This window comes from Cylas formicarius, unplaced genomic scaffold (genome assembly GCF_029955315.1).
Source record: "Cylas formicarius isolate icCylForm1 unplaced genomic scaffold, icCylForm1.1 PGA_scaffold_2__14_contigs__length_35257938, whole genome shotgun sequence".
NCBI classification, from domain to species: domain Eukaryota; kingdom Metazoa; phylum Arthropoda; class Insecta; order Coleoptera; family Brentidae; genus Cylas; species Cylas formicarius.
Genome location: NW_026844319.1, coordinates 28,314,396 through 28,335,043, shown reverse-complemented (window position 1 = coordinate 28,335,043; position 20,648 = coordinate 28,314,396). Strand labels below are relative to the sequence as shown.

Below are 20,648 nucleotides of genomic sequence, written 5' to 3'. Positions count from 1 at the left end.
ACTTTAACGAAGGACATAATGTGACTTGGTGCAGAGCTTAGTTAGAGGATTGGTTGGGCTAAGATGAATTAACAAATTATAAAATTAATAATAAAACGTATTATTTTTGTTAATTAATAATAATAATAAAAATACATTTATTATGCTGAATTCAATATATAACACAATAAAATATTATAAATGAATAAATTGCAGAAAACTTCAACCCCTATAAAATGATACATAATAACCATTTTTAACTATTGATTTGGTTGAGTAACTTACAATTATTCCAAAATACTATGGTGCATAATTTAAGCAAAAGAAAAAAAAATCAAAAATAGACCAGAATATCTGAACCAAACTAAACTCGAAAATCACCCGCTTCGCGCTTGTCGGCCAAACAACTTTTGTCTTAAAGTAATGGTGATTGGACTTTAAAAGAAAGAGATAGAGAAGCGGTAAAATTCTGGGGCACACATTAACATCAACAACACCAATGACTGAATACTACAAAGTTGCGTTTATATTTTTAAATTATGTAAGACTATTTACAAAACTTGGATTGCTACTGTGTCGGTTTTTACTGAGTCGAACTTGCTGACGTTTCGCCAATCATCCTGTTGCCTTCTTCAGAGCTTGACTGAAATTGGCTGAAACGTCAGCAAGTTCGACTTAACAAAAACCGACACAGGAGGAACCCAGAAATTTTGTAAAAAATAATTTTATTGTTTTTTTCATTAGCAACAGATTCTAGGTATCTTTTCTTTTCTTATTTAAGTGCCATGTTTGGTTAGGTAGCTGCTTATAACTATCACATTGCCTGCGCAACTGTTCGCGTTCCTTTTGCATTGCATATTAACAATAAAATCACTTTAAATGGAATAAAAGAAATCGAAGAAATCGAACAACCAACTTCTGCTTCCAAATTTTACATGTTGTTTCTTTGATATTTTAAAAATTATTCGATTATGTTTAATTTAAAATTTACCAGGGCTGATTTATAAGTTATGCAGATTTTTTATGTAAAGCCTTATTGTCATATCCACTGCCCTTACAAAATTACGTCAGCACAATAAGCTTTGATTCGTTTTTGGGTTCATTTTCTCTTTCATAATCCTGCGATTTAACCGACAGTGTTTGTTCTCGAATGACGAACGGTTTCTTCCCACGAGAGGTTTTCCCACAATAAATGCCAGATCGCAAATGATTTTCATCATAAAATCAAAGTATTTCAAATGCGAAGCAACTTCGGGAAACTTTGGCTTTGCTAAACAAAATTAAATTTAAAAAAAAAAACAAGGTGAGAACTGCTAAATCGCTAAACATAAAAATTATGGTTACTTAGTTACTTGGTTAGTTTTTCAGCTTGCTTTCATTTTTTTATTGTTAATTGATAATCGAAAAATGAATTAAATCGATTGAAATGTAGGCAGCATTAGTCTCTCTTATGCCCTTGAGGTCTCCTCAGTATGCTTCGGATCCTAGCAATATAAGTGGTCGCTACTTGTCAATGGCTCGAAAAACACGTCCTAACATCACAAAAACAACTTCAAAATGTCGTCACAAAATGACTTGATAAATCCCATAGATAGACTTTAAACTGAATTAAACTATCATGACGTAGGAGAATATCGATAGTTGACAAAAGTGAATTTGGACAATTTGCTATCAGCAATGACATACCGGGTGACACTAGAAACTGGGAATACTCTATAACTTGTAAACGGCTTAATATAATGTCCAATTTTTTAACAATATAGCACAATCTATATTTTTTGCATTTTTGGATACAGGAGATCATTATACGTAAGATAGGATGGTTTTAGTGACTTTTTTTGTTTTTTCTTTATTTTGTATTTAATTTTGAAAATTGAGGAGGCTGTGTCCATTATAGATATTAATGCCCAGCTCACCTGATCATGTGAAAAATTGTAAATAAAACTTTTCTTTACTTATCTAATGGCAAACAGCATTTAATGTAATGAACTATTAATTTTTTAGGATAACCCAGTTTTTCAAATAGCACCCTGTTGGGAACAAAAACTTTTTAAAACCGGTACTTTTTTGCAAAATTTGGCTCAGCAAAAAAAAACAGATAAGTAAATACATTTTTATGTCGTTCAGCAGCAGTTTCTGTGAAAAACCTATTTAAAACTCGTCACGTTTTTCGTCCGTAATTACCAAAATCTGACTATAAGTTGACGTTAAATCGAGGTCACTTTAATAACGTCATTCGTCTGAGTAGGTCAAATTCACGTCCTGTTGATGTCATATATAACGTCATTTTCGTCATTTGATGCCCAATTAAGGCAGTCATTTTGACGAGCTTTGGTTACCTGAGGAGATGTCCAAGAAGATAGAGACAGATTATAGGGGATAAAATATAAATAAACCGCTCACCCGAAGGTGAGTAAAGTCCGTTAATGTTAAGAAACCTTTGAGCGGGGCGGCGAAAGAGAAAAAGCGACCGCGTCGCGTATCCAAAGTTCCACGAAACCGCTAAATAAACGACAAGCTATTTTAATTGTATCCACGATACGAGCGTACCGGTTCTACCCTTACGGGGCGCCGTAATAATCACGGACCGTTCCTGCGACGACGGCGTCTTTCGAGAAAAAGCAGGAATTTTAACAGCCAATAGACAAACGTTAAACTGATGTCGCGGGCATGCGGGAATGTCGCGTCCGAGCCGCAGAAGACGTGAAAGTGTTTAGAGCCAAGTTATTGACCCAATGGAGGAAGAAAAAACTGCAAAAATCGGAAAATAAATTTGAAACGACGTACTTCACTTCCTCCTGACATTCATCCGAGGTCGCTGCAATTGAACCTTATAATAGTTATAGTGAATATGTTGGATTAAATTCAGTTCCAGCACTTTGGAAAATGATGAAGGTCTTAAACAAATTATTACCCTACGAGGAATGAAGTTGTGGCTTATTTTCATCGCCTGTTGCTTCATAATTATTATAATATACCTAGATATCAATAAAGGCTTAGCCTTTTGAACTCAACTTACTTTAATTTGTATTGCTTTTAAGTAATAATAATTCTGTTGGCTTCTTCTGAAACTGGTTACGGTATTCTGTCACGTTATTTGAGCTTAGTTGATATTAACCCTGAGGTCTGATTTTTTATTGATACAAGTATCTAAGAATGTTAGATTATTACTAATTTGTAATTCAATGTTATGTTGGGGTGTATAGAATTTAAATGGCTAATAAAATAACTAAAGTGCAATCAGGGTAGCGTGATCAGTGATGTGTGGAAACTTAATTTTTCAAAGACACTTCCACAGGCTTCTGTAATACTTTTTACAAAACTTCTAGTTTTCTGCTGCGTTGGTTTTTGTTGAGTCCAACTTGCTAACGTTTCGCCAATCATCATGTTGGTTTCTTCAGAGCTGTTATATACTTTTTGAGGCCGGCGGAGTTAAATGAGGCGCATAAACATTGTCTCGGATGACTGATCAATGTTACGTCTGATTTTCTAGTGATAAAAATATCTAAGAATGGGAGGTTGTTATTAGTTTCTAATTCAATGGTAAAATGTATATTATGATGTATAAAGTTTAAAAGTCTAAGGAAATCTACTAGGGATTCAATAACAAAAGTATCATCGATGTAGCGTTTCTATAATTTTGGTTTCAGGTGGAAGGTTCGAAAGATTTTAATATATCTGAAATGATGTTGAGAGTTTCAGGAAACTAACCAGAATATCTTGTGTATCTAATGTTTTTAATTGTTAAATGTTCAACAACTTATCCATGTTCTACTCTTTTGTCAAAAGGGTTGTTATTAGTCTTGTTCTTGTCTTTTTTTAAATAAAAATCGTTTAGTTATTTTCTTGTTAGGATGTTATGTTATTTCATTAAAAGTGTAAAAGTAACAAAAACAGTCTTCTAATATTTATTTGGTAACTAAAAATTATATATTTTGTTTTAGATAGATATTTTGTTTTCGATTTCCTTAAAATAAAAAAAAAGACATTTTCGTTCATTTATAAGCATATTTGATGTCTTAATTTTTTTACTCTCGAAATTCTGTACATACCGTCATATAAACGATATTGTTCTGGCCATGGAAAGAAGAAATTATTATTTTTTAAAAAGAAACCCTTACATCAGATTGAAAAAATTCAAGAATTGCCTCTTACGTACAAATGTTTTCGAACCAAAACGTTCCAATCTATCGATGTTGCCGTTGGCCCCGTAAGCGTAATGGCCGACGTTTGCAGGAAGAGTCTACGCATCAACGGTCCATCTAATCAGAGAAAGGCGCGTCCAATTCATCACAACAACTCTATACGAGTACCGGGAACTCGCGTCTCGTCTATAGACGTCTTTTTGAGAGGTAATCTCGAGTGTTAAACGTTTTTTTTTTTTCGACGTCGATAATTACGCTTTATTGCGCGACGAGAATCGATCGGCACAGAGAGGAGGTGGACTTTAAACATTCCTTAAGTGTGAAGAAGCGGAGAAAGTCTTGAATATTTTTTTCCAAAAAGGTTGTTACCAAACACTGTGATAAATGTGTCGTCGCACCAACTTTCGGAAACGGAAAAATCAGTTCTTTCAAAAGGTTCCAACTTCGTCCTTGCCCCACGTGTTATCCTAAACAAACTGCCATCTCAAACAGCTAATGAAATTCGATTTGAAACCTCAAAAATCCTTAAAAAATCAAAACCCCCTAAATCTAATATTGCAAAGCCTCTACGCATTGCCCTAAAATCTCTAAAATCTAATCGCGACATCGTCATGAACCCAAATAAATATCAGGAAAAGATTCAAGATATTTTTACAGACGGGTCATATTGTCAACTACGTCATTTCATTCGATAAAACGAAAATTCTTGCATGCAATTAACGAAAAATCCGAGAGTCTATAGAAATCTATAAGCAACCTAATAATCTTAACATCTGTTGGGATGGGTCTTACCACGGTCCTGCGAATGTGTGCGGTTAAGGTACCGTAAACTTAAAACGTCAAAGCAATAAATGCACTATATTTTTGGTCGTATTATACCTTTAAGTTAAGGACTACGCGCCAACAAAAACGAAATCGTAGAAATTTTCTGGGATTCCGAGAATAGCCAGACGGGAAGTTCCTACCGTCAGTATATTTAGAGGTTTGGTACCGGGAATGAATTAATTCATGACCTGCGTCGTAAACAATCCGCGAAAATGTGGATCTATTTCCTGCTGAATGGAAACAGTCGCGTTGTCTGGGTTCTATTTTGGCGCCTCAAGTTCTGGATTTAAATGACGAGTTTTGGCTACCGTCGCGACATTTAGGAAAAATAATTGGAATATCAAATTTTTCGATACAAGTTGAATTTGGGAATTTTGTATTTTTGGACCCCTTTTTGGGGCCGGGTCCCGGGAAATTTATCGAACTGGTAAACTAGTCAGGACGTGGGTTCTATTGGGCCGAATCGGACACTCTTTTCCATAAAAAAAATAAAGATAGATGTTTTGAACTTATTTTTAAAGATACGGTTTTCGCGACACTGTGCTGCTTTTTTGTGAAACAAAATTATCGTGGCCCTCCTGCTTCTTGATTTTCAGTGGCGTTCATTGATTATGAAGCAAACATACATTTTTGTAAATAGAACACCCTGTATATTATTTATTATATTAATTAGAAATGGTTTGTGCTTTTCAGAAATATGTGTTAGTATAAAATTGTTCTGAAAATTCAGCTTATATTTGATTTTATTTGACTATAATTAATCTGTTGAAAGCAATATCCAAGTAAACTACTATTAACGTACCAGAAACTCAATACTTTAAAATTCAGTTATTTAAATGTGTTTTATACTTTATGTACTACTATTAACTAACTACTATTAAATTTAGTTAAAACCGGTGTTTAAATTAAAAACTATTTGCTCTCATGGAATTATTTTTAATGGCATTTAAAAAAAATTGATTTGACTTGCGAAACTCTACTAAGAAGACCAATACTTTTTTTAAATGCCAGTAAAAAATAAGATAAATGTGCAGTTTAGCTATAATTTCATGTTAATATTCTTTATTTGTTATTATTTTATTTCAAAAATTTGAACAAACGTCGGGAACAGCTATGGGTTCTCCAGAAAACCTACACACACAGACCGATACCTTAATGCATTGTCACATCACCCTCAGGCCCAAAAATCATCGGTTATCAACTTTCTTGTTTACAGAGCTGTAAAACTATCTTAGCCCTAGTCACTGAACCCAGAATTAAAACACCCTATATCTGCTCTACTGTCTAATAATTTTCACATTAAAGATATTAAGCGTTCCATCACAAAATATACCTCACCGCAACCTTTCAATAGTAATGAAGCCGAAAGCAATCCCACACTTGCCACTGTTGTTCTTCCTTACATTCAAAACATCACCGACGACATACCAAAAGTTCTAAAGAAATATAACGTGAAGACAAAATTCCATTTCAGATACCAGCAGTTTACAGCGTTCAATGCATATGCGGCAAAGAATACGTCGGAGAAACCGGATGAAAAATATCAAATAGAATAGGAAACTAAAATTCTTGCATGTAATCAATTCTGAAACAATATAAAGCGGTTTTATAAAAAGCATTACTTGGATATTATTTATAATAGATTAATAATTGCCAAATAAAATAAAATATTGTAAATAATTGTACCTAATAAACGACTCAACGATCAATAACTTAAAAGATGACGGAGATGCGATCGATAGTTTTCTATTTCACCCTATATCTCAAAAACCAAAATTTCTGAACTTCAGTTAAAAATAACTATTACATTTATTAATTTATACGTTATATTGAGTAATTAAAAGATATGCATATATAAGAAAATATATTTTTCGTTCGATAACCGATAAACTAATATTTTGAGAATAACGGGAGTTTCTCTTTAGAGGTGTCCTTAGTGACAGAGCTGCTCGCAACTGTCTAAATCTTTATAGCGCTAATTTATAAGAAACGGCGAGCTCAGTTTAATTTTTACGTAGCTTCCCAGCCCCTCGGAGCGCGCCCATGCATAAACCCATTGTTTCGAACGAAATCCGCCAGGTCGGCCTTTTATCGGCTACACAATCTTACTGCTCAATTCTTCCACGGACCACACAGGCTAAGAGACGAGCCGCGATGAGTTCTCGCGTTATCTGCGGTTAGAGGTTAATATTTCATTTTGCGAAATTGTCATTGAGGTCTCACGCTCATTTTGGTGTCACTTTTTGTACCTTATTTCTGTAAAAAATTCGTTCCCGTATACACCTCGGATTTTTGAAAAAATCTGAAGGTAGAGGAAGACGAGTCAACACAACATGAAGAAGAGGATCAGGCTACGCCGCCTCAAACAGCAGAAAAATCGAAACTAATTATATCCCCCAATCTAGTAAACAAAACAAAGATAAATTTGTCCGTTAATTTCAACCAAATTGTCTGCTGCTTTATCAACGGTTTCGCCAAAATTCCTCTATCCAATTTTTTTGCAAGTTCGAAAACTAGTATCTTTTTAGAAAAATTTTTGGAAAATATATCGCAGAAACTATTAGGTTTTGAATATATATCATTATTTTTTAAAATATTGAAAAATTTCAAAACCAATTCAAAACATCTCATTAAAAAAATACTTTAAACACTTTTAAGTTGCGCATTTTAAAAATAATATAATAAATAAAATAAATAAAAATACATGCTGCATATAAATAAATCAATGTTAGTAAGAGGTAGCAGTAGCAGTAGATACGGTTAAAGCCCAGATGGTAGTGTGTTATTTGTAATTTTTGTATACGAAACTTCTCGCTATTGTTCAAGAAAGGCATTAAAACACTAGGGATAAAGTTAGATAGATAGAAGTTACTTGCCAATGGCAATAAAACTCCGTTCCGATAGATATTAAAGGACAGAACATCAGCGACGGACTCTCAAAGAGTTCTTGGAAATAATAAAACCTTTCTTCTTTATTTAGGTGGGTATAATCTGATTAAATTACACTAATAAAACCATCTGTACATAGTTACATTATACATACATACAATATCAGAATCGATTTTGAGATTAATGATAGGTTTATGTTGTTTTGTATAGAAATGTAAAAGTACTCAATTTTCATACTTTTGGTTTTTTGATTTTCACTCATATAAGCGATGCCTCAAAACACTCAAAGATTAAAATGTCAAAGGGCTGTGAATACATTTTATATTAAAAAAATAATAATAATACTTGTTAAAAAACATATAATATATGTATGTATATAGCGTATCTTCAATGATATCACAAAAAAGAAAAAGATTTCTACAAAAGCAAAAAAGAAAAGAAAAAAGGGTTATTAATTATTATGAGTATCTAGTCTCATTAGCTGGTGCAATTCTCAGTCCAATTTGTTGTTGGAGGAATTAGTATTGTTGCGGACACTGGACAGGGAGTTCCAGGTATACACCACTCTGTTACACGGGAAGTTTTTTTCTTTATAGTTTGGCAGTCTTTTCTTTGAGTAATTTATTTGAAGTGACCTAGTAGATGGATATTCGGGTCTATTTGAAAGATGTTCAGTTCACATGAGTAATAGTTTTGTATCATTTTGTAAGTCTCAATTAGATCACCAAGAGGAATCATTAGATAAATGTATTGGAAGTTTTGTTATTCTAATTTGAACGCATTCGAGCATTTTCTAATTTTGGACGAATGAAAGACTTATAAAGTTTTACTATGACTTCTTCATACAAAACACCAAAGAATTAACCTGTTTAACTACTTTTGAAATATGTGTCTCCCATTCCAAGTTGGAGGCTAACATAATTCCAAGATCTTTCTGTTTTTCTGCATGTTGTAAGCTCTTTTTATTAAGGGTATAACGATACTCAGTTCTGTTTGTTCCAATACTCAAAACATTGCATTTCTCTGCGTTTAGCTTCATTTTCCAAACTTCTATCATTGTTAGGTCTCTGTGAAGTCATAGTTTTCGGTAGTATTCGCATAGAGTTTGGTATCATCTGCAACAGTGTGATTGAAGTTTTGATATTTTCACTTATGCCTATTTGACAAACTGCCATTTAGTCGTACTTGATAGTAACGATCTTTCAGAAATGAAGCAATAAGACGTAGCATATTTCCTATAATTCCGCAGGGTTTGAACTTAAGCAAAAGGACATGTTAAGCTAATTGGGCTATAATTGCTTTCTATGTGCTTATCGCCTTTCTTGCGTAATGGTGTTACAGTAGAGGATTTCCACTGTTCTGGTAATTTACCATTTTCTCGTGCTTCATTGATCATCAGTTTATAAATTCTTCACAGCGTCTTTCACTTTTTCTGGTGTGAAATCAATGGACGTCATCTCTGCAATAGAACGGGATGTTGCCGGAAGTGATGGCAATCCACATCTTTTTCCTGTCCGAAAATCGTCACTAATCATCCGCCACATCGGACGGGATCACGTGGCCGCTTTAACGCGATCACTTAATTAGATTGCGGATCTACGTGGGTCGCGTCTCCGCGTCTTGGGACCCCCCTTGCTGGCCCACCTCCAGAGATAAGGCCGTCGGCGTGGCCAACCTGTTGGGTGACGTCACAACGCTGCAAACGTCGTCCTGTAACCGGGATTCGGCCCGCAGTGTTTTCTTGGCCGTCGAGACCGAAGAGCCCCGCCGACCATCACCGTCGCGGAAGATGTGAATGTCGTTAAAGTGTGTGGCGAAGTTATTATAAAGTGCCGTGTCTGTCGGAAGGTAAATGCTCGAACCGGATCGGCGAGGTTTTTCTTCACTTTGGACCGAAAATGGACAAGGTAAGTTGATCGGGAGTGAAGAGTCCGGTGCCAATAATACCAAATGCACATTTTACATCCACGCGATAATAATAAGCGACTTCTTTAACAATTAGTTGTGCCGTCGGCTTGTACATTTATTTATTTACGAACCCAAAGGCTGACAAGCCTGTCGAATTACAGTAACGCTAGAGAATTTTCTAAACGTTTCATTTAAGCAAAGTTGAAAAAGTGCGTATACATATAATAATCGTATACTTCGACCAGAAATATAGTGCTTTTCCAATAGACCCCGCGATTAACTTTGCGTACTGTTTATTACTCGAAAACCGGGGCCCCTTATAGAACACCCTGCCCCGCAGACCCTTAACTGTAACCATTCCAGGACCGTCCTAGGAATTTATCTACCTACACTAACAAAGGGTATGTGTTCAATTTTTTTCGCCAAGCGATTCTTGAAACATGTAATTCTGAAAGCTGTTTCTTCCTATAGCTCTCTTCCAAATATAAATCTTTTTCGTACAGAAATCCTTTGTATTTGGAGTTTTCCTAATTTGGGCCAAATGATAAGAGGCATTATCCAACACAATAACAGTATTTGATATTTGTTTTCGCAGCAGTTTATTGTCAAACCAGTCCTCAAATATTTCGGCGGTCATGTTTTCATTGTAATCCACACTTGGCACGTTTTTTTCAGACAAAAATAAGGCATCTTCCGCCCAACCATTTTTGGACCCAGAATGCGTTTTCTATGTAAAGGCGGCACGTATAGTACACATTTGTTACTGTTATCACGCTATCTGAACTAAAAATCCATTTTCATCAAAAAAGTACACAATGACTCTTTGGCACAACTAATGTTTACTGTCAGTACGTCAGTCGGCATCTTCTCTCACATTCCTCTTGACATTCCCATTTGCAACAATTTTTCTTACAGTTGATTTCTGAACTTTGGTCATGTCGTCTTCAAATTCCGCATTGCAAATACAATATATACTCTTAAAAAAGACTGTTGTTGTTCACAAATCGAAGAACTATGTAAAAGACACAAAAATACAAGAAGCACAATGTCGTTAATCGACAATCACACAAGACATAAATGATTATTTTCAAGCTTACCTGTAAGATAAATACCGTTTGAACTATCCAGTGAAAACAGCCTCCATCTGCGTTTCAAATAAAAATTTCAAGTTTGAACATACATTCTTTACGGCCCTACTAAATGCAAAATAAACATCTGTTGGGATGAGTTTTACCACGGTCCTGCGAAGGTCTGCTGTTAAGGTACCGTAAAAAATCAAAGCAATGAGCGCACTATATTTTTGGTCGTATTATACATACGATTACGTCTGCATTTAAAGACAAGTGACTTTTGAATTTTTAAAGAAAAATACGACGGAAATTTATAAAACTGTAGCTGTAGTAGTGTCTGTCTATATTATATCTAAAATTGAGGTTTCTTCTTTTCTTGGACACCCTTTATCCGATCAAATTACTTCCAAACAGTGGATGATTATATGATAACGCTGTTATAAACTAAAACGACTGATTTCTCAAGCCATTTTCAATTTTTTCTACATCTAATCTGTAACTCGAGTAACTGTCTTAAGGTTTATATTGTCTCATTTTAAGTCTATATTAAATGGTCTAGATTGTAATGGTTTCAAAATGACATGGACCTCAAATTAACCACTGTCGCTTTATCAGAACTCAGGATTAGCACAGTTTGTAGAATGTTGCAAAATCTGGAATACATTTCTGTAAAATAATATCGAGAGGCACTACCAAAGTTGGACAATATTTTGAAAGCTACGAACGTATGCGATCAAGGCCTGGTTTCTTTTTTGGAGCCAAAGCAAACACTATCTTGAAAGCCAGGCTCGGATGATAAAATGCGACACGTAGAAATGCCCATTATGACTACAATAAAACTGTAGACTATCTTTTCATTTTTTTACTGTTTTCTTCGGTTTCCGTAAATACCAAAGCTTTACAATAGCGAAAACAGTCGCTAAGAATTGAAAAACATTAAGAAAACTGATATCGCTCACTTTGAACGTGTTCAAACAACGTCAGCCAGTCCTCTGACCACTGTTACTTTATACTCGATATTTCTTGGCCAACAGTGAAGTACGTAAGTATGCAATTAGCAGATTCCGAGCAAGTGCAACCGCGTAGAACGATTTATATGCGCAATTCGAGCTTTTCCGTTTCGTCCAAGTAACGCGAACATGTTAAGTACAAATAGAATCAATCCACAGTGTGGACGCTTCTTCTCGAAAGTGGCTACAGTTTGCTGCCTGAATATAAATAAAAATATATCTCAATGTCTTTTACGGCATTCTCGAAAGTGATATGTTCGAATCGGACAAGCATTTAGCTATTGGCATCTAAATTAAACAAAAATAAAAGAATGTTAAGGAAATTTAAAACTTCTTTTCGTTTATCATCAGATTAACTAAAGTATCAGACATTTCGTACACAGAATATATACAGAGTGTTTTATAATTGAATTTCGATAATTAAGTAATCGATTTTTGGGATAGTTTTCACTTGAAATTTAATTTCTTCACTTTTTCAATTTGATGTACGGTTTTCGCCTGAAAAAATAAAAATTTCTTCTCTGCGTGGTCATAACATTATCGTTAATGTGACGGCATGAGGAGAAATTGGCTTTTATTTTTAAGTAAAAAAAAGAAGTTAAGAGATCAAACCTGCTCATAAATGAGTGCAAATATCATTTTTCATTTAAGGAAATTTGTTCCATTGCATATCTTTAATAATATATATATATATATATATATATATATATATATATATATATATATATATATATATATATATATATATATATATATATATATATATTATAAGAAATAATTTTTTAATTTGTTGATCGCTGAAGCCACAAGCAAACTTAATTGGCACTTTTCGTAGCGCAAACAGCTGTGATTATAACCTCTTAAATCATTCGAGATTACTCTATGATATTCCCTTTTGGGGAAATGTTCTGTATTCCATTTCATCACGCCCACTATCGCTATTTTTCTCTTTTAACTTGAACCTTGAGGTTATTTAACAGTTGCTCTCTTGATCCCTTTGCTGGCGGTCTTCGACTATTTAAGACAAAATTAAAACAGGTGGTTGATTGTATTTGTAATTAGTGTGATATTGTTTGTTTACTGTTTCTTACTGTTTTTGTGTTTTTATATGTTTTACGTGTGTATTTAGAAAGCTTCTTATCTAAGTTGTTGTTTTGTCATGATGCTATTTATATTATATTTATATCGTTACTTTTTCCTTGTAAATTGGCTCAGCCGTTAAAATAAAGAAATAAATAAATTCAAGTCATGCGGCATCTGTGCTCCAATGCCAAAAAAAGTCATAAGGTGCATAGCTGCATTCCAGTATTTTTTTATAATTTCTTAGGCATCTTCCCGTCCCATAGACTTTTTTGTTTCAATTAATCGCCCTAATCACTTATAAGTTTCAAAAGCTGCGTTTAGGTGACGTTTAATCAAAGAGTAAGTAAGTCAACTTAAATAATTTAGAGGAACGAAAAGTTCTTTGAATGTCGGATAAACTGCCAATTTTTTCTTCTTTCGTGCTCTGTCTATGACGAAAGACACAAGACAAAGACAAAAGACAGTCATAGACAGTAGTAAAATAGTTGACAAAATTAATAAGTCATCTAGCATTCACAAAAATTCATTTCTATATGTAATTGGAAGCTTCCCTGACAGTATGTACTCAAGAGGAAATATCGAACTATAAATGAAATAAGAAACAAAAATTCTTATGTACCTGATAGTGTGCCTCTTATAATATTCAAACAGTGTGCCGATTATATCCTGAATCCATTGACCTCCCTGATAAATGCATCATTAACAGAGGGAGTTTTTCCTACAGCCCTGGAAGATGCTTTGCTAAAATATTTAAATACGCCATGCTTGACCGCTTCACCGATTATTTAAGTAAAAACGAAATTTTGTCTGAAAGTCAGCACTTTTCCAGAACAGGTAGATCAACCCAAACAGCGATCCATTCATTTTTTGAAGCATGCCATCAACTACATTGAATTTGGAGAGCACCCTGCTGGGATATCTTAGCAGTGCGTTTGACTGTATGAACCACGACATTTTTTTGAAGAGGATGGAACAATACGGAATTCGTGCTATAGCTCCGAACTGGTTCAAATCTTTCTTAGTAGGCAGTATGTTGAAATAAGGCAGGAGCGGGGCAACTTGTGTCAAATTAAAAAATCTCTAGTCCAATATGTAGACAGAGGCGTACCGCGAGGTACAGCGCTTTTCCCTGGTTTATTTTTTTATAGCAGCAGTAATGTAAATATTTTTAAATCCAAACTAAAGTTTTTACTCCTAGAAAACTGTTTTTACAATTTAAACGAATATTTTACCTATTAATGTTTGTCATCACTGTGTTGTTGTGCTCTGTCATATATTTTTCTTATATGCATTTTTAATGTAATTTTCTGCCTAATTTGCATGATCTATATTGACTTACTTAACGAAATCCATAATACACTGATTGTATTCTAAGTATCTGGGATAATAAAGATATTATTATCATTATTATTATAGTCGTGACCAAATGGACAAAACACGCAACAAGATGTTCTCAATTGAGACAAAATCGTATGCATGAAATATCGAGAGAATAGAAAAACATTCTTGAAAAATTTTTCGTTGTTACTTGGAAATCAAAGAACAGTTTATCTCAGCATTTGCGTGTGCCATCTTCGCCAATTCGGGGTTGTTTTTTTTACCATTTCCTGTTTGAGACTCGTTATCTTTCTAGAGGTAAATGCGTACGATAATTAAAAGAAACCGCCAGGTAAAATTACTAATTACGGGCTACTGCTTTTGAGTGCTTCCGCGCAAATTGCTTTTTTTAGTATGCTATTCGGGATGAATATTTGTTTCGGCGAGGTAATAGACTGGCCCGAAGAGGTCGTAATGTCTCGGTCGTCAAGGTAAACGTGCAGGCAAAAGTAGAAACCCTTAATAATGGCTTTCCAATTCCCGACCGAATCGCTCGAAGCACATTTTTGACAGTTTTTGACCGTCATGCGCCGTTAATTGAGACATTATTAGCGACCCACACTGAGGCAACGCTTATAGTCCGGGCAAATAAGACTCTGAAGGTTACAAAAATTTCCATGCAGCTAAAATTTGGTGCGAATGTTCAGAAAACCGGTACAAATAAATCGTGAAAAGTCCCCATTGTGCAAAAAATTTTGTTGACGGTTTGCGAAAATAGGTTTCAGTTAAACCGCAAATTTTACAGCAAAAATCCAGATCAACTTCTTGATCCTCTTCTTCCTCTCGGTGCCCTTCCTCACCCTTTCTTGCGTGTTGTAATATGGCTTCCTCTGTCAAGTCAAAATGTTTTTCCTGTATCGACTCTTAAGACTTTTTATTACGCTCTTGTCCATCGGCTGTAATACTCTTGTTGTTTTGGCTGCAAGAAATACCAATCCAATATTCCGTAGATTTGGAATATGGGGATGCGCAGGGCAGTTATCTAAGAGAAGTAATATTTTCCTCCCCTTTAATTCTGCATCCCATTTCCGTACCTCTTCTTGAAAATTTTGCGAAGTCACCCATGCAGACTTGTTTGCCTTGTAAATGACCGGCAAATGCTTGATGTTCTTAAAACATCGTGGGTTAGTTGATTTTCCAAGCACGACTAGCTTTCTTTTGGCAGCTACTAACACTGTTAGTTTTGAGCTACTAGCACTGTTAGTTTTATCTGGCGTAAAAAATACCAGTTTCGTCAGCATTAAAAATGTCGTCAGCAGGGTACTTTTCTGCTAGTTATGGCCACGTTTTCTCCAGCCAATCGCTAGTGACGTTTCTGTCGAAATCACGGGCTTCGCTTATCTGTCCATAATTTATACCATGTCTCTGTTTGAACTTCCACAACCATCCTTCCAACAAACTTTTACAGCAAAGTTTGACGCAGAGTTTCGCTATAGGGAGTTTTCACTGTATTTAATGTATTGTCTTTTTAGTATAATTTAATAAGATTATACCCATCTAAATAAACAGAAAGAAATATTTTATTACCAAAACTTATGAGAGCCAGTCCCTAATGTTCTGTTCTATAATACCCGCCGGATCCGAGAGATAATTGTTAAGATTGTAACCTTACTTCGATTCTAAGGACTAATTTCACCGGACTATTATCGCACGATCGGACCAAACCAAGCTTAACTTAAAGCAGCGGTAGTTAAAAGTCGAATTAAAGTCTCGTCAGCCCATTACGCGAAACGACTTAATTTTTGAAACAACGCGCTATTGTTTCAACGAGCGTTTGTTGCGGGTCGTTTTGGAGGGGGGGGGTGGGGGAGACGTCAGCAGTTTTCGGTCACGCAGGACCGACCAAAGTGCATTTCGTCACGGACACCACACTCGTTATCCCGGACAAAGATCGGACCATTAATTGCCCCAGTAGTTCCGATGGTTGACTAAATGCGTAACGCTCGTTGAATACTAATGCTTTCGTTTTAATAAACGACCCGAAATGAACATATCACGTATACATCATTACTTTGTTAAGAGAGCCGTATCTTGACCGTGATGCTGCGGAATTGCCTCTTAATGCTCGTAGTCCGGACCCAAATGCGCGTGTTACACATTGAAGACGTTCTTCAACACAAATTGCAAACGTGCACTTTCAAACCATGGTTCGACAAATTGCAAACATATTTTAAAAATGTTCAGCACATTTAACACATCTCAGACACTTACAGAGGCATTGCAAGAATTTTCAAAAAAAAAATCTAAACATTCCATGCATTGCTAGACATATTGCACATGTGTTCCGGACAGATATTTTCAAACATATTCTCTCAACGAAAATGCTAACATATCAAGCACGAATTCAACACGCCTCAAACGCGTTGCACACATTGCACGAACTTTCAGACACGTTGCATTTTCAATACATTGCAGACTTTTTCATGCATTGCAAGACATTGCACGCATTTTCAAACATATCACGCGCAATTTTAACACATTCTATGCATTTCAAACTTTTCTATACATGTTCTAAACGTTGTAGACCTTTTCTAATATGATTGAAGCGTATCACGTACGAATTCAACTCATCTTAGGCACTTTGAAAACACGTGGGACACATTGCATGAATTTTCTGACACGTTGCGCTTCACTACATTCTTCATACTTCATTCAACACCTTTCATGATTTGCTCAACATATTTCAAATATTTTTAAATATGTTTTAACATATAATTTCATTACATGGTGTAAATATTTTCACACCTTTTGGACATTTCGAAACATATTTGAAAAAGTTTCAAAGCATTGCAACACACTTGCTGAACAAATTGCAGGCACGGCCCAGACTGGGCAGCCATTTCCAAATGTATTTTAAAGCGCGCAGATATTCTCAAAGAAAATGCACATTTTTTCTAACATATCACTAACAAATTGAACACATTTTAGACACTGTCAAAAGCACTGCATACGCTTTCAGGCAAAGACACACGTGACAGCTTGTCACGTGCAAATTCAAAACATTTCATTTTACGAATACGATTGAAGCGTATCACGCGTTTGGGGCACCTTGAATTGTTCAACGTATTCTAAATTCTTCGACACATTCCGAGCATTCTGGAAAACAATGCACTTATGAACTTAACACATTTCAAACACGTCGCACAACATGCATATATTTTCAGTACATTACAGTTATTTTCGCACATCGCACAAATTGTTAAACTATCTGGCTCATTCTGGTACATTTACCGTTAAACTACAGAGTTACGTGTGGCTGCCCGAAGAACGTTACGTTCAAATGCGTCGCTATCTAAAACGTGATCTCTATTCATTGCTTCGGAAATATTCCCTGCGAAAGTTTCTTTCGCTATTTAGTATAACTTTGGAGTTGATAATGCGTTCATTCTCTTGAAGTTTACTGCACACGTCTAGGATATCCGCGGGCAGATCCGGCGCTAGATAATTCGGACGATACTCTCTTGAAAATCGCTTTGTTACGCTAACTTCACGAGAGGAGACAGAGGATGCTGACTTCCCACGCAGGAAGGCGTGCATATATTCGACGTTACAATAATTACGTACATCATCCGAGAGTGATGCACTTTTAATTGCACGTTTATCCGTGGTCAAATCCCACGTCAAGATGGCGCTATTATTTTTATTTAAAGAGACGGATTGAAATGTAATTTACGAGCACTTAACTATGATGCACTAGTCTCTTAATTCTGGAAGTTTCGTACTGGCTTTTGTAAACATTGATTGCTTTCGGCTCGTCGGTGTATGTCGTACTGCCGTTCGTTTTTGCGTAACTGGAACTTCATGCCGCTCGTCCGTCCTGACGAGCTGAGAGCTATTAACACATGTTTCATGAAGTGTTTGATGTATCTCAAAATTTATCAAATCCACTATCTATGAAATAAACAACCAGAATACCTGTGTCGGTTTAGCAAAACTCGGTACACCAGGTACTGCGCATAGCGGAAAGGTAGGCAATAAAATTGAACCCGAAAAAAGTGTTTTTATTGAGAGGCCAACAAAATTTATACGAAAGTTTATATAATTTTAAGATTAAAATTTAACAAGGCAATACAATTTGAAGTTTTTGATTCACTCTGAAATTTTAACAGTCCTTTAATTAAATATTTAAAAATAAGTCTTATTCAAAATAGAAAGGGATAGGTAGCGGCGTGGGTGAGAGCACCGATCACCGTAACAGCTACACTCCCGTTCTACGTCCTCATTGGCTGTTGATCACGTGTCCTTTACTAACTAAAAATTTATAATTCATAATTTCGACTAGAATTAACAAATTTAACTAACCAAAACTATGTACATAACATTTTCTAAAACTTTAAGTTTCCAATTGTGCAATTAAGTCGTAATGAAAAATTTAAATTAAAATCTTATGGAAAAAAATGTAATTGTGAGGTTATTACAATTTTCAGAAATATTTGTTACAAGTGCTCAAAATGTTTTAAAAAGTGTCTTTAATTTTCCTCCTCGTCACCACTGTCCTCTGATTCTTCTTCTGTAGAATCATCACTTGAAAACATGTCTTCATCATGAAACGTTTGTACATTATCTGAAAAAGAAGAAACATAATTAGTTGAGAAATAAACATAATGGTTTGTGATAATCAGTTTTTGGTTCGTTGCTATAAATACGTAAGGAATCTATCTATTCCACTCAACATAAATAGTTAACTTTAGTGTTAACTGAGCTTAGTAATCTTTGATACAGAATCGCGTGCTTTAAAAATTCTTTATACAGTTTTAGAGTGTTGATCAGGGCGGCGAGATTTTGTGCAAAAAATACAAATATCATGATCCTGATACAATATCATTTCTGATATTGTATCAGGATCTAATGTTGTTGTTGTCAACAATTGAGATTCTAGCATTTTGTTCTTCAGACCAGATATCTTCACAGCTTGTGTTTTAACCAATACTTTCTTCTGGTTCAGGTATCGTCAATACAAAATCCAAATTTTCCACAACTTGATTACTTCTTGGAGGATTATCAGAAAATAAAATACTATTATCAGGTTTAGGTACCTGGTTCTTGGTCAATACAATCTCCACGTTCTCAACAACTTTATCACTTCTTGGAGGATTATCAAGAATTAAAATCAGGTTCAGGTGTCGTTACTGTAATTTCCATGTTTTGAAGAAGTTGATCACTCGTTGCAGAAACATCTAAAACAACTTTTTGAGAAAAAAATATTTTAATTATTTATAAAAAACTTTAGGTTTACACTACTAAAAATGGCAAAAAAATTAAAATACCTGATGTTGAAGGTGATTCTGAAGAAATTGTTGAAACATTCTGTTTATATTGTGTTTTAAACTTGTTGAATGTGAGTGGCACTGCCATTGATAAGCTTTCTAGGAAGACACTCTTAATGGTACTGTACTTTAAATTATATTCTTGTCGGATTTTTAACGTGATTCGGCATTTATTTAAAGTAGCCTCAGTAAATAAATTAACTTTTCCAGCATATTTCTTTTTACACATCACACTTTTTATTTTTTCACTCTATATTTTATTTAAGAAGTTATTGTAAATTGTTAAGAACAAATTAGATACTTTTTAATAAATAACTTTCTTGATTTGGATTGCCGTGAAAATGACACTCCACAAAGAGACGAGGCTCAGACGATAATTGACCGTATTATTACCGGCTCATTTATTGTCCACGCGAATGGTCTATTGTTTCGTGGCTGAGATTGTATAATAGAGAATTGAGGACATTAATTTGCATACGAAAATGGTCCCGAGGAGGAATGTTAATGGTTTGAGCTTATACGGAAAGACATTTCTTTTGCCTTGAATGGGTGGTTTTGCGGGAGTATTGGACGGTCGTTCGGCTGCCTTTATTCGCAATACGCACGCAACACACACACACACACACACACACACATACACACACACACACACACACACACACATACACACACACACACACACACACACACACACACACACACACACACACACATACACATACACACACACACACACGCACACGCACACGCACACGCACACGCACGCACGCACGCACGCACGCACGCACGCACGCACGCACGCACGCACGCACGCACGCACGCACGCACGCACGCACGCACGCACGCACGCACGCACGCACGCACGCACGCACGCACGCACGCACGCACGCACGCACGCACGCACGCACGCACGCACGCACGCACGCACGCACGCACGCACGCACGCACGCACGCACGCACGCACGCACGCACGCACGCACGCACGCACGCACGCACGCACGCACGCACGCACGCACGCACGCACGCACGCACGCACGCACGCACGCACGCACGCACGCACGCACCCACACACACACACACACACACACACACACA

The 20,648-nt window shown here is 35.7% G+C and overlaps 1 protein-coding gene across 2 annotated transcripts in view; it reads left to right on the top strand.

The window, feature by feature from the left end:
• Nucleotides 1–9,561: 9,561 nt before the first annotated feature.
• The window catches only part of LOC132697965 (uncharacterized), a 55,615-nt gene continuing 44,528 nt past the window's right edge, over nt 9,562–20,648 (top strand). Inside the window, exon 1 of one of the 2 annotated variants that reach the window (XM_060663763.1) lies at nt 9,562–9,745. In XM_060663763.1, the coding sequence (XP_060519746.1) occupies nt 9,737–9,745 (9 nt within the window). In that variant the 5' untranslated portion in view covers nt 9,562–9,736. The remainder of the gene's footprint in view (nt 9,746–20,648) is intronic. The other variant, XM_060663764.1, reaches the window with a different exon arrangement.